This window comes from Dromiciops gliroides, chromosome 2 (assembly GCF_019393635.1).
Source record: "Dromiciops gliroides isolate mDroGli1 chromosome 2, mDroGli1.pri, whole genome shotgun sequence".
In the NCBI taxonomy this organism is placed as follows: domain Eukaryota; kingdom Metazoa; phylum Chordata; class Mammalia; order Microbiotheria; family Microbiotheriidae; genus Dromiciops; species Dromiciops gliroides.
Window position 1 is genome coordinate 663097501 of NC_057862.1, and position 13935 is coordinate 663111435.

General features: G+C 37.3%; 1 protein-coding gene across 1 annotated transcript in view; it reads left to right on the plus strand.

Annotated features, from left to right (window-relative positions):
• The window catches only part of LOC122739581 (zinc finger protein 420-like), a 63188-nt gene that overhangs the window by 16873 nt on the left and 32380 nt on the right, over positions 1-13935 (plus strand). Inside the window, exon 4 of the mRNA XM_043981257.1 lies at positions 587-1873. Within this exon, the coding sequence (XP_043837192.1) occupies positions 587-1873 (1287 nt within the window). The remainder of the gene's footprint in view (positions 1-586; positions 1874-13935) is intronic.

The window sequence follows — 13935 nt, forward strand, 5'->3', positions numbered from 1 at the left end:
AATCCGGCCTCAGACACTTGATACTTACTAGCTGTGTGACCCTGGGCAAGTCACTTAACCCCAATTGCCTCACCAAAAAAAAAAAAAAAAAGAGTACATTTGGGGGCAGCTAGATGGCGCAGTGGATAAAGCACTGGCCCTGGAGTCAGGAGTACCTGAGTTCAAATCCAGCCTCAGACACTTAACACTTACTAGCTGTGTGACCCTGGGCAAGTCACTTAACCCCAATTGCCTCACCCCCCCAAAATAAATAAATAAAACAAAAAAAAAGAGTACATTTGCAAGCTTTCAAGTCACCTGCTTTTTATAGTCTTTCATTTCCTCATTCCATTCAAATGTCATCCACTTAGGGCAGAGTAAGAGCTTATACATCTCTTCAAATAATTTCATCCTAAATTAAATCATTTGCATAGGTTAACTCTGAGTAATTATACTTTAGATAAACTGTGATCCTTGGTGAAAAGACTTGTGAGACTAGCTTTCTCACATAAGAAGGCCAGAGAATAGCTCTAAAACCTTTGAGTAACTAGGAACTTTGGGAAAGGGAATAAAAGGCAATTAATCAGCTCTTTATTCTTCCTTTCAGAGGGTAAAGAATTTACTGGAGAGAAACTTCATGAATGTAGTGAATGTGGGAAAGCCTTTAGGACTAAGCTACAACTTACTGTACATCAGAGAATTCATGCTGGAAAAATCCCTCATGAAAGCAATGAGTATGGGAAGGCCTTCCATGGCAACTCTGGTCTTATTCAAAATCAAAGAACTCATACTGTAGAGAAACCATATAAATGTAGTGAATGTGGAAAGGCCTTCCGGAGAAAGCCACAACTTGCTGTACATCAGAGAATTCATACTGGAGAAAAACCTTATGAATGTAGTGAATGTGGAAAGGCTTTCAGGATGAAGGAATATCTTACTATCCATCAAAGACTTCATTCTGGAGAGATTCTTTATGAATGTAAGGAGTGTGGGAAGGCTTTCTTCTACAACTCAGTACTAATTCGACATCAAAGAATTCACACTAAAGAGAAACCATATGAATGTGGTGAATGTGGGAAGGCCTACAAGAGGAAAGCACAACTTACTGTGCATCAGGGTATTCATACTGGAGAGAAACCTTATGAATGTAGTGACTGTGGGAAGGCCTTCAGGATGAAGGCATATCTTACTGAACATCAGAGAATTCATACTGGAGAGAAACCTTATGAATGTAGTGAATGTGGGAACACCTTCAGACTGAGGACACAACTTACTATGCATCAGAGAATTCATACTGGAGAGATTCCTCATGAATGTAAGGAGTGTGGGAAGGCCTTCCATCGCAACTCAGATGTTATTAAACATCAAAGAATTCATACTGGAGAGAAACCTTATGAATGTAGTGAATGTGGGAAGGCCTTCAGAATGAAGGCAAAGCTTACTGAGCATCAGAGAATTCATACTGGAGAGAAACCTTATGAATGTAGTGAATGTGGAAAGGCCTTTAGACAGAGGACACAACTTTATGTGCATCAGAGAATTCATCCTGGAGAGATTCCTCATAAATGTAAGGAGTGTGGGAAGGCCTTCTATCGCAACTCAGATCTTGTTAAACATCAAATAATTCATACTGGAGAGAAACCTTATGAATGTAGTGAATGTGGAAAGGCCTTTAAAAGGAAGGGACATCTTACTGTACATCAAAGAATTCATACAGGAGAGAGACCTTATAAATGTTATGAATGTGGGAAGACCTTCAAACAGAGGACACAACTTGGTCAACATCAGAGCATTCATACTGGAGAGAGACCTTATGAATGTAGTGAATGTGAGAAAACCTTCAAACTGAGGATATATCTTGCTCAGCACCAAAGAATTCATTCTGGAGAAAAATGCTAAGATTGTATTGCATGTTAAAAGGTCTTTAGATTGAGGAAACTACCTTATATCACTCAGAGCCTTCATGCTAGAGAGATTTCTCAGGAATGTAAGGAATGTGGGAAGGCCTTCCATTGCAACTCAGATGTTATTAAATAAAAAAATTCATACTAGAGAGAAACCTAGTGAATATAGGAAGAATACACATCTTACTATTTGTCAGAGTTCACACTGGAAAGAAACTTTATGAATATAATACATGTGAGAAGGCCTTTAGACAGAGGATACAACTTTATGTCCATTAGAGCATTGATACTTCTTCAATTCCTTATGAATGTACAGAGCATGTAAAGATCCCCTGGCTGACTAGGCTGTGATTCTGAGTCCCTAGATAAGGTTCCCAGAGACCTTATTTAGCCTCCTTGGAAGAATTTATCTGTCTATTTTTTTTAATCATAAAAGTATTTTAGTATTTTCCAGTTACATGTAAAGATTGTTTTCAACATTTGTTTTCATGATTTTCAGCTCCAAATTTTTCTCCCTCCCTCCCTCTCATCCCTCTTCCTTTCCCAAGACAGAAAGCAATCTGATATATGTTATATGTGTATAATCACATTAAACATATTTCTACATTAGTCATGTTATGAAAGAAGAATCAGAACACAGGGGGAAAACCTCAAAAAAGAAAAAAGTACAAGCAAAACATAGACACAATATGGTTCAATCTGCATTCAGAATCCATAGTTCTTTTTTCTGGATGTGGAGAACATTTTCTATCATGAGTTCTTTGGAATTGTCTTGCATCATTGCACTGTTGAGAAGAGCCAAGTCTATCACAGTTGATCATCACACAATGTTATAGTTACTGTGTACAATGTTCTCCTTGTTCTGTTTGCTTCACTCAGTATCAGTCTACTTATGTCTTTCCAGGTTTTTCTGAAATCTGCCTGTTCATCATTTCTTACAGCACAATAGTATTCCATTACATTCCATACAACTTGTTTAGCCATTCCCCAGTTGATGGGTATTCCCTTGATTTCCATTTCTTTGCCACCACAAAAAGACCTGCTATAAATATTCTTGTATATGTATATGTAAGTCCTTATCCTTCTTCTATGATCTCTTTGGGATACAGACCTAGTAGTAGTACTACTAAGTGAGAGGGTATAGCCCTTTGAGCATAGTTCCAAATTGCTCTCTAGAATGGTGGGATCAGTTCACAACTCCACCAATAATGCATTAGTGTTCCAATTTTTCCACAGCTTCTTCAACATTTGTTAATTTCCTTTTTTGTCATATTAGCCAATTTGATAGTTGTGAGGTGGTACCTCAGAGTTATTTTAATTTGCATTTCTCTAATAAATAGTGATTTAGAGCTTTTTTTCCATATGGCAATAGAAGTTATCTATCTCTTTTGCAGAGGCCTTTAAGGGTGTAAAGATTTAGTGTTATCCCCCAATGGGTCTTCAGGGAGGGAGAGGTTATGCTGGATGAGTCAGATAATATCAAGTAGGTGGTTGTATTTGGAGAGCTCTGATATTAACTTTAATTCCTTTGCAGGTGGCATTTATGAGGCCTATGGATGACCTCTTGGCCATGAAATGGGCCTGATGTGTGATAAATAAGCTGTTTATGCTTGAGGAAGGTACCATGATCTGAAGTATGTTCTGATGTTGCTGATGCTACTTCTCCTCAAATTCCTCAGCATACTCACTGTGAACCATAAAGATTTGGAATCACATTTGTTAACACAAAGCATCACAAGGGCTTGTAAGAGATATTGATGCAATGTAATTTCTGCCCAGTTCACTCAGTGTGAAAGTGAAGAAATTTAGTAAAGTACAAGTTAATGGCAGGAATAACTACAACTATCTTAAGATAGCCAAATGCCTTCTCATCTAATTAGTGACATATATGAACAGATGAACAAGATTCTCCTTGTGGTCTGGAAATATAAACAGAGAGTTTTCAGAAGAAAGAATGCTATCAATGAGTTCTATAAAAATGCTCTAAATCACTACTGATTAGGGAATTGCACATTAAAACAACTGATAACAACTCACACTTATCATATTGGCATTAGCCAATGAAAGAAGAGGAAAATGACAAATTCTAGAGGGAATGTGGAAAAATAGGGACACTAATGCAGTGTTAGTGGAGTTGTGAACTAGTCCACCATTCTGGAAAACAATTTGAAACTGTTCAAAGAGCTGTATGCCATTGGACTCAGCAATATTAGATTAGATCAGATTAGCAAAATTAGATCTGTATATCAAAGAGATCAAAAAAAAAGGAAAAGAATGTATATGCTAAAAAGTATTTGTAATCATTTTTTTGTGTGGCAGCAAAGTATTAGAAATTGAGGGAATATATCCATCACTTAGGGAATGACTGGACAAATTGTGGTATATGATTGAGGTGGAATACTACTGTGGTATAAGAAGTGATGAGGGGATAGTTCCAAAGAAATTTAGAAAGACCTACATGAATTGATGAAGAGTGGAGTGAACAGAATCCAGAGGTTATCATACACAGTAACATCAATATTGTAATAATAATCAGGCATCTAGGTGGCACAGTGGATAAAAGCACTGGCCCTGGATTCAGGAGGACCTGAGTTCAAATCTGACCTCAGACACTTGACACTAGCTGTGTGACCCTAGGCAAGTCATTTAACCCTCATTGCCCTGCAGAAAAAAGAAGAAAAATTGTAATAATAATCAACTGTGAAAGATTTAGCTACTCTTTTTTGGGGGGGGGGCAGGGCAGTGAGGGTTAAGTGACTTGCCTAGGGTCACACAGCTAGTAAGTGTCAAGTTTCTGAAGCCCCATTTGAACTCAGGTCCTCCTGAATCCAGGGCCAGTGTTCTATCCACTGCACCACCTAGCTGCCCCCAGATTTAGCTACTCTGATCAAGTCAATGATATAAGACAATTCCAGAGGACTCTAGAAAGAGAACTTAGGAACTCAGTATAAATTGAAGTATAATTTTTTTTTTTTTTTTAGTAAGGCAATTGGGGTTAAGTGACTTGCCCAGGGTCACACAGCTAGTAAGTGTCTGAGGCCAGATTTTAACTCAGGTCTTCCTGACTCCAGCCAGGGTTCTATCCACTGTGCCACCTAGCTGCATGTAACATTACATGTATATAATAGTACATATGTTTATCAGGGAGTGCAAAAACCTAAGACAAGAGAATAGGAATTACACCATGTGCACTTTGCTGTGTTCTTTCCCTGTCACTTAAGCTTGCTCTACCTTTATTAAGCACTTTCTATATGCAGGAAACTATGGCAAGTGTAAATTATATAAATAAAATGCAAATACAAATATGAAATATTTATAAATATGAAAATATAAAATATAAATATGTAACTAAAATGACCATTACCATCAAGGAGTTTATGTCATACTTGGTGAAACAGTACCTATAGATTTAACTAAATATAATAAAATTTTCTGAGACTACCAGCACACCTTAGATCAGGGCTTCTTAAACTTTTTCCACTTGTGACTCCTTTTCACCCAAGAAATTTTTATGCAACCCCAGGGTATATAGGCCTATAAAACATAACCTTTTACTGTTACCAAATTTGTTGCAATCCCCACATTCAGTTATGTGACCCAATTTGGGGTCACAACCCACAGTTTAAGAAGCTAGGCCTTAGATAACAGGGAGCAATGGGTAAATGAATAAAGGAGGAAGGTTTCATCACCTGTAAAATGGAAACAACTGTGCTACCTAGTTATTGTGAGAACCAAATGAAGAATTGGATAGTAATTTGCAACCATAAAGATGTCTAGGAATTAGAGTTTATTTTCAAAGCATCTTCCAAGAAAGCATGACAAGAGCAGTCAACCCACTGAGTGCCTCCAATCTTTGACCTTCATTTAACATGCAAAAAGTATACCTGCATCTGAACTTGACCCCAGGCCTGTGGGACAAGAAAATGGATCAGAGCATTTCTTCATACATTTTTTTCCCACTTATTTTCTTTAACTACATTAATATATATTTATGGAATAAAACAAGCATTTCCATGATATACAATAAAAAAGATGATTGTACTTGAAACTACAAATGTACTGTGTGAAACTTACTATTCCTTGAAAGATGCAACAAAATTATGTTAATTTCTTGGATTTTTTTCCTACCCTCCCCTTCTCTCTATTCCCTTACCATTAGACACAAATAAGTGTGTATGTGTTGTAATGATTGGAATGATGCCACCTACTGGAGACTTGCTGTGGGAAAGCTCCGCCATGAGGAAAATGCCTCAGAGGGCAAGGCCATGTGGCTTTTCCTTGGCGTCAGGAAATGACGTTTGCTCATGGGTGCTGTCTATCAAGGCTACCAGCCAATCAACTTGAGGAGCCTCCTATTTTCTGGGAGGAGACAGGAAAGAGGAAAGAGAGCCAGCACAGAGAGCTCTCGCTTTTTTGGGTTCCTGACTTGATAGTGGTGGTGGCGGCAGAGGATTTCACAGGAAATTCGAGGAAAGATAGGAATGCGAGGCTGTTGGAATTCTGTTCTCAATCTTTTTCTTTCTATTTTTCAATAAACCCTTAAAAACCTAAACTCGTTTTATCAGTGATTTTAGTCAGTTTCCCCCAAAACTGGGGGAACAGATTAGAATCCACATTAGGAATCTTAAATTACACAGTGTGTAATGTGTAATTTGTACACACATATACATGTGTGTGTATATATATATATACACATATTTATGTAGGTATATATGTTTATATAAGGATGTATAAATATATGTAAGATTATTCTATACACCTATCAGTTTTTTCTGGATGCAGATAGCATATCTGCATATGTCATTTATGACATATGTCCTTTATGACATATGTCCTTTATAGTTAATTTGGGTAGTTATAATAGTCAGAATAACTTATTTGCTCAAAGTTGTTCTTTTTTTTTTTTTTTGGCAGGGCAATGGGGGTTAAGTGCCTTGCCCAGGGTCACACAGCTAGTAAGTGTGAAATGTCTGAGGCCAGATTTGAACTCAGGTACTCCTGAATCCAGAGCCAGTGCTTTATCCATTGTACCATCTAGCTGCCCCCTCAAAGTTGTTCTTAAAGCAATATTGCTATTGTTGTATACAATGTTCTCCTGCTTCCACTCATTTTGATCTTCATTATTTCATGCAAGTCTTTCCATAGTTTTCCAAGATCATTGAGTTCATTATTTCTTATAGCACAATAGTAATTCATCACAATCACATACCACAACTTGTTCAGCCAATTGATGGGCATCCCTGAAATTTCCAGTTCTTTGCCACCACAAAGAGAGCTGTTATAAATATTTTAGAACATATAGGTTCTTTTCCTTTTCCCTAATTATCTTTGGAAATAGACTTAGTAATGGAATTGCTGAATGAAAGGGTATAAGTAGTTTAATATATTCTTTGGGCATACTTCTGGATTACTCTCCAAAATTATTAGATCAGTTCACAATTCTACCAACAATGAATTTTGTCCCAATTTTTCCACATACCCTTCAACATTTGCTGCTTTCCCCTTTAATTATTTTAACCAGTCTGATAGGTGTAAAATGATATCTCAAGGTTGTTTTAATTTGAACTTCTCCAATAATGATTTAGAGCATTTTTTTCATGTTACTATAAATTGTTTTGATTTCTTCATTGAATAGCTGCCTATCCACATCCTTTAACCATTTATCAATTGGGGAATGACTCATTCTTATAGATTCAACAAAGTTATCTATTTTTATATGAAACACTGATATCATAAACTTTTCCTTCTGATCTTGGCTACATTTGTTTTATTTGTACAGAACCTTTTTAACTTAATGTAATTGAAATAAGCCATTTTGCATCTAACTTTGCTTTCTATCTCTTGTTTATAAAATGTTTACCTATCCATAAGTCTAATAAGTAATATATTCCATGTTCTACAAATTTTCTTGTACTATCTTTATATCGAGGCCATGTATCCATTATGAATAGTCTAAGATTTTTTCTGCCATACTGCTTTCTAGTTTTCCCAGCAATATTTACAAAATAATGAATTCTTATCCCAAAATCTTAAGTCTTTATTCTTGTCAAATACTAGGTAATTATGTTTGTTTGCTGCTATAAATTGTATGTCTACTCTTCCATTGATCTACCTTTCTATTTTTTAGCCAATACCAAATAGTTTTTTTTTATTTTACATATAAGGTATTTTATTTTTTCCATTACATGTAAAGATAGTTCTCAACTTTTGTTTATACAAGCTTTACAATTTCACATTTTTCTCCCTCCCTTCCCTCCCTCCCCCCTCCCCTAGACAGCAGATAATCTGATATAGGTTATATCTATATGGATATAGATATAGATATAGATATACACACATATATATATATACATAATAACATTAATCCTATTTCTGCATTAGTCCTGTTATAAGAGAAAAAATCAGAGCAATGATGTAAAACCTCAAAATAAAAAAAAAAAACAGCACCAAAAACAAAAGAAATAGTATGGTTCATTCAGCATCTATACTCCACAGTTCTTTTTTTTTTTTTTTCCTGGATTTGGAGATCCTCTTCTATCATGAGTTCCCTGGAACTCTTCTGTACCATTGCATTGGTGAGAAGAATATAGTCCATCACAGTAGGTCAACACTCAATGTTGATGATACTGTGTACAATGTTCTTCTGGTTTTGCTCATCTCACTCATCATCAGCCCATGCAAGACCCTCCGGGTTTCTCTGAACTCCTCCTGCTCATCATTTCTTACAGCACAATAGTATTCCATTGTATTCATATACCACAACTTGTCCAGCCATTCCCCAATTGATGGGCACCCCCTCAACTTCCAATTCCTTGCTACCACATAAAGAGCAGCTATAAATATTTTTGTACATGTGGGTCCCTTTCCCCTTTCCATGATTTCTTTGGGAAAAAGACCTAAAAGCGGTATTGCTGGGTCAAAGGGTATGCACAGCTTTATCGCCCTTTGGGCATAATTCCAAATAATACCAAATAGTTTTGATAATTGTTGCCTTATAATATAGTTTAAGATCTGGTAATGCTAAACCTCCTTCCTTTACAAATTTTTCATTAGTTCCTTTGACATGCTTGACTTTCTGTTCTTCCAAATGAATTTTTTAAATTTTTTCTAATTCAGTAAAATAATTTTTTGGTAATTTAATTGGAATGACATTGAATATATAAATTAGGTGAAATTGTCATTTTTATTTTATTGGTCCTGTCAACTCATGAACAATATTTCTCCAATTATTTAATTCTGATTTTATTTGTATCTAAAGTTTTTTTTAAATAAATTTGTTTATATGGTTTGTGGGTTTGTTTTGGCAGGTGTACTCCTAAGCATTTTATACTGTTTAGTGTTATTTTAGATGAGGTATCTTTATCTCTTTTTGCAGTGTTCTTTGTGACATATAAGAATGCTGATGATTTGTGTAGATTTACTGTATATACTGCTACTTTGCTAAAACTATTAATTCAGCTAACTTTTTTAGTTGAGTCTTTGGGATTTCCTAAGTATAGCAACATAGTCTCTGCAAAAAGAGATAGTTTTATTTCCTATTCTGATTCCTTCTATTTCTTTTTTATTGTTATTGGTAGGATTTACACTACAATATTGAATAATACTAGTCACAGTGGGCATCCTTGTTTTACATCTGATCTTAGTGGGAAAACTAATTTATCTCCATTACAAATAATGTTTGCTGATGGTTTCAGATAAATGCATTTTAAATCAATTTGAGGAAAAATCCATTTATGCCAATACTTTCAAGTGTGGTTTTTTTTGGGGGGGCAGGGCAATGAGGGTTAAGTGACTTGCTTTATCCACTGCACCACTTAGTTGCCCCTCCAGTGTTTTTAATAGAAATGAGTGTTGAACTTTATAAAAAACTTTTTCTGTATCTATTAATATGATCATATTTTAAAAATTTTATTATTCATGTAATCAATTTTGTGAATAGTTTTCCTAGTGTTAAACATTTTCCATATTCAAAGTCTGTATTGTATGCCATTAAGGAACCAATGAGGGAAGAGACCAATGAGGTGAACTTGACAGTTAAGCTGGCTCTCTCTTCTCTATGGTTAGTTGTAGGCGCTATCCAGTGGGTCTTGACTTTACAACTGAAACAACCAAACTTTGTTGTTACTGATAGGCAAAGACAGAGTATAGAGGATTCATATGAAAACTAGCACTTCTGTGACAGGTGACATCAATATGTCAAAACAAAAATGGCCCATGAGGGAGAAAAAATGGACACTACCTCTGGAAAAACTTTTCTCTCTGCATTTTGGCTGATATATTACCCAAACACACTCATACCCAGGTGGCCTAAGTCAGATAATGAGCCGTGATTTGCCTCTAAGATGCTTAGAAAGATAAAGTACCAACCAGAGTATGTGACTATCCCTGGATCCTTCACCCTGTACAGGTAGTTCTTCATTGAGAGCTCTAATTTCAGGCTTAAATCATGCCAATTTCTTATTCTTTAAAATCCATTTCTCTTTTGAATTGCTCTTTTTTTCAGTGTTCTTCTGTGATCTCTGGGGAGTCAAATGATTGTCTTTCATTGGGCTTTATTGATTCACTTTCCTGAATATTATAACACTTGATTAACATGTTTTTTCTTGTATTTTGTGGTTTTATTCATTTTTTCTTTTTTTTTTTTTTGTATCCTCTCAGTTTATCTGTTTCAGTTCTGGCCTTTTATTGACTATCAGGATTCAAGACCATTGCTCTCTTTTTACTATTAGCAGACACCCTGTTTTCCAGAGGTCAAGCCCAGAAAACAAGCTGTGCCCTGAACTTGGCATAACAACAGTCCTTTGTGTTCACCTTCTGAAAGAACACTGGTGCACCTGAATCACAGAACTGATGGTCCCTGAGCTTGGGCAAGCACCATGTCCCAGACATGAAGCCCTGCTATGAATGGACTTTTTGTCACCAGATGACCCAGCCTTACTGTTGCTATTATGACTTACCACTGTTACTACACTACACTGTTTGAGTCTTTGTCTAGACACAAACATATAAATCAAGGTTTAGCCCCATTGCCTTGGATCTCTTACTAGAGGAGGCTCTGACACATGTATCTAATTTCCCTTCCGCAATGGAATCAAACTTTTTGCTTATAACCTGTGTGAGTTCTTTGGTATTTTTGGAGTTAACAGTGGTTGCAAAACCCTTGTGACTTTTTGGTCATTTGTTACCAGAGTCCACAACTCTCTTTGTCTTCATATCTTAGTTTCTCTTTCTCTTTTATTCTCCCATATCTGATTCTCTCGTTGCTTTCCTTTTTACTGTGATATATAGAACCCCCAAGAATAGATTATCTCATTATCTTTGTGTTGGGAGATATTAACTTCACAGAGCTAAGCTCTTGCCTTGAATAATCTCTGCAGGGTCAGAATTGGTCCCAGATGCTTTTCCAGTGCCCTTTATGGCAGGTCATTGAGGTCACTCCCTCTAGTTTGTGGCCATGAGCAAAGGTGTGCACCACGGGATATTTGAAATGTCTGCTTACTCCATCCACTTTCTGCTCTTCTTTGATGTGACTGGATAGAATCTGAGCTTGATGCTATTTTGGCCAATTAGGAGGCCTGTGTTCAGGCAGTAGGACTGAAGTCATGGCAGGATTTCTAGAGTAATACCCCCAGAAGGAAATGTGAGATTTTCCTTGTGCTCCCCATGGCTGGAGAATACAGTTGGCCGAGAGGAATATATTTAATAATAACTCTTAAGCACTAAAATTATCTTATGAATTCATGGTATTATCTAGTACTTGCCAAATCAACTGTAATTCCCTGTCTCTCCTGTATTCTAATTTCCTTTTGAGGATGGGGTTGAAGAGGTTTGTAGAAAGTGTCTATTCCACCATCTTTCAGACCTTTGTAGCCTCGGGGCTCTACAAGTAGCAATTACCATTAGGCCATATGGATACTAGTAGGTAGGATGTGCTAGGAAGGGGGAAAAATAGGCCTGGCCTTGTCATTCTTACAGAAAACCAATGTGATTTCCCCAATGTGAATGGGAGATATGCAGAGTGAAAGAATTCAGGAACATTTCTAAAGAGAGAAAATCTGGTTTTTTTCCTAAATTTCCCAGATTACTACTGAAGTTCTCTGTCTTGCCTTGGTTGTGTGAATAGCTGAGAAATGATTATTGTATTAATAACTAATTAATATTTGGGACCCAAGGGTTTTTTTGAATTTTTTTTTTCCGGGGCAGTGGGGGTTAAGTGACTTGCCCAAGGTCACGCAGCTAGTAAGTGTCAAGTGTCTGAGGCCAGATTTGAACTCAGGAACTCCTGAATCCAGGCCACCTAGCCGCCCCAACCCAGAGTTTTTTCCCTATGTATTTTTTCATTCTCTACTAGGTCAAAGCAGCCTCTGAGGGACAGGGCTGACAATGAGATTAGGGTAACATTCTCCTCAATCTTGGCAAGTGGGACAAAAGTGGCTTGGGTGAAGGTAGATCCTGTTGTCTAGATTGCCCAAGGCATGGGTGGTCTGGGGATAAGTAAGAGAGGCATAATCAAAGTCATGTCCCCCAGCCCCTTATTAGAATATGCCTAACTCATTATAATATTCATTCTCTCATTGTTGACCAATGAGAGTTGATTTCCATCTGTTGGGAACACCCACTCTTCCAAGGGTATTTAAATTCTTAGCAGGCCCCAAAATTCTGCTCTGGATTCCAAAAGTGCCATTGACCTCTTGCATCAATTATTTGCTAGGTATAATTAATAAATTGATAGTAATTACCTAGAAACTCTGTCTCTTGGATGGTTCATTCATCATATATCATTTGTGAATGTCAATGTAGGATGGGTTTTGATAGGCAGAAACTAAATGAGGAGACAACAGCTGAATACAGTCCTGATCAGAGAGCCTGGACTACCCAGGCCATAACTGTTCTCCTGAACTCACAGAGTTTAACAGCCTGGACAGGTTTTTGCTCCAGGCTGTGAGAGTGAAACTTTTCTTATGCCCACTTTCACTTAACTTAGTGTCAAGATAATGGAATGTGATAGAGGAGATTTGGCAGATACTCAGAAGCCCACCTGAGTGGATTACTGGCTGATTTAGAGTTGACTAGATTCTAAGCACATCTGACTAGTACTTGAGAGTACTTAAGAAAGCATGGTTCTCAGAAGCTAACAAACTTTGAACTTCTGGCCCAGTCAACCAGCCAGCTTGAAGAACCTCCCATTTCTGGGAGGGGACAGGAAGGAGGAAGGAGAGCCTTCACAGAGAGCGCTGTCTCTTTGGGTTCCTGACATCGTGGTGGCAGCAGGGGACTACACAGAGGAGTTGAGGAAATATAGGATTGCCAGGTTGTAGGAATTCTGTTCTCAATCTTTCTCTTTCTTTTACTATCTTTCAATAAACCCTTAAAAAACTTAAACTTGGGCAGCTAGGTGGCGCAGTGGATAGAGCACCGGCTCTGGAGTCCGGAGTACCTGAGTTCAAATCCGGCCTCAGACATATAACACTTACTAGCTGTGTGACCCTGGGCAAGTCACTTAACCCCAATTGCCTCACTAAAAAAAACAAAAACAAAAACTTAAACTTGTTTATCAGTGATTTTAGTCAGTTTCCCCCCAAAACTGGGAGGACAGATTAGAACCTACATTTAGAAATTTAAATTACACGCTAATGGGGACCCCTGACTTCAGGTTGGAAACTTCATAGGTGAGGAGATTGGGGAATTGACCATGTATGTTAGTTTGGGTTGGCTTTTGACCAAAGAACTATAGTCTTTTTTTTTTTTTTGGTGAGACAATTGGGGTTAAGTGACTTGCCCAGGGTCACACAGCTAGTAAGTGTCAAGTGTCTGAGGCCAGATTTGAACTCAGGTCCTCCTGAATCCAGGGCCAGTACTCTATCCACTGCACCACCTAGCTGCCCCGAACTATAGTCTTTTTAGTAGTATCCAACTATTTGTGACCCTATTTGGGGTTTTCTTGGCAAAGATACTAGAGTGGTTCACCATTTCCATCTCCAGCAGATTTTACAGATGAGAAACAGGCAAACAGGGTGAAGTGCCTTGCCCAAGGTCAGACATTTAGTAAATT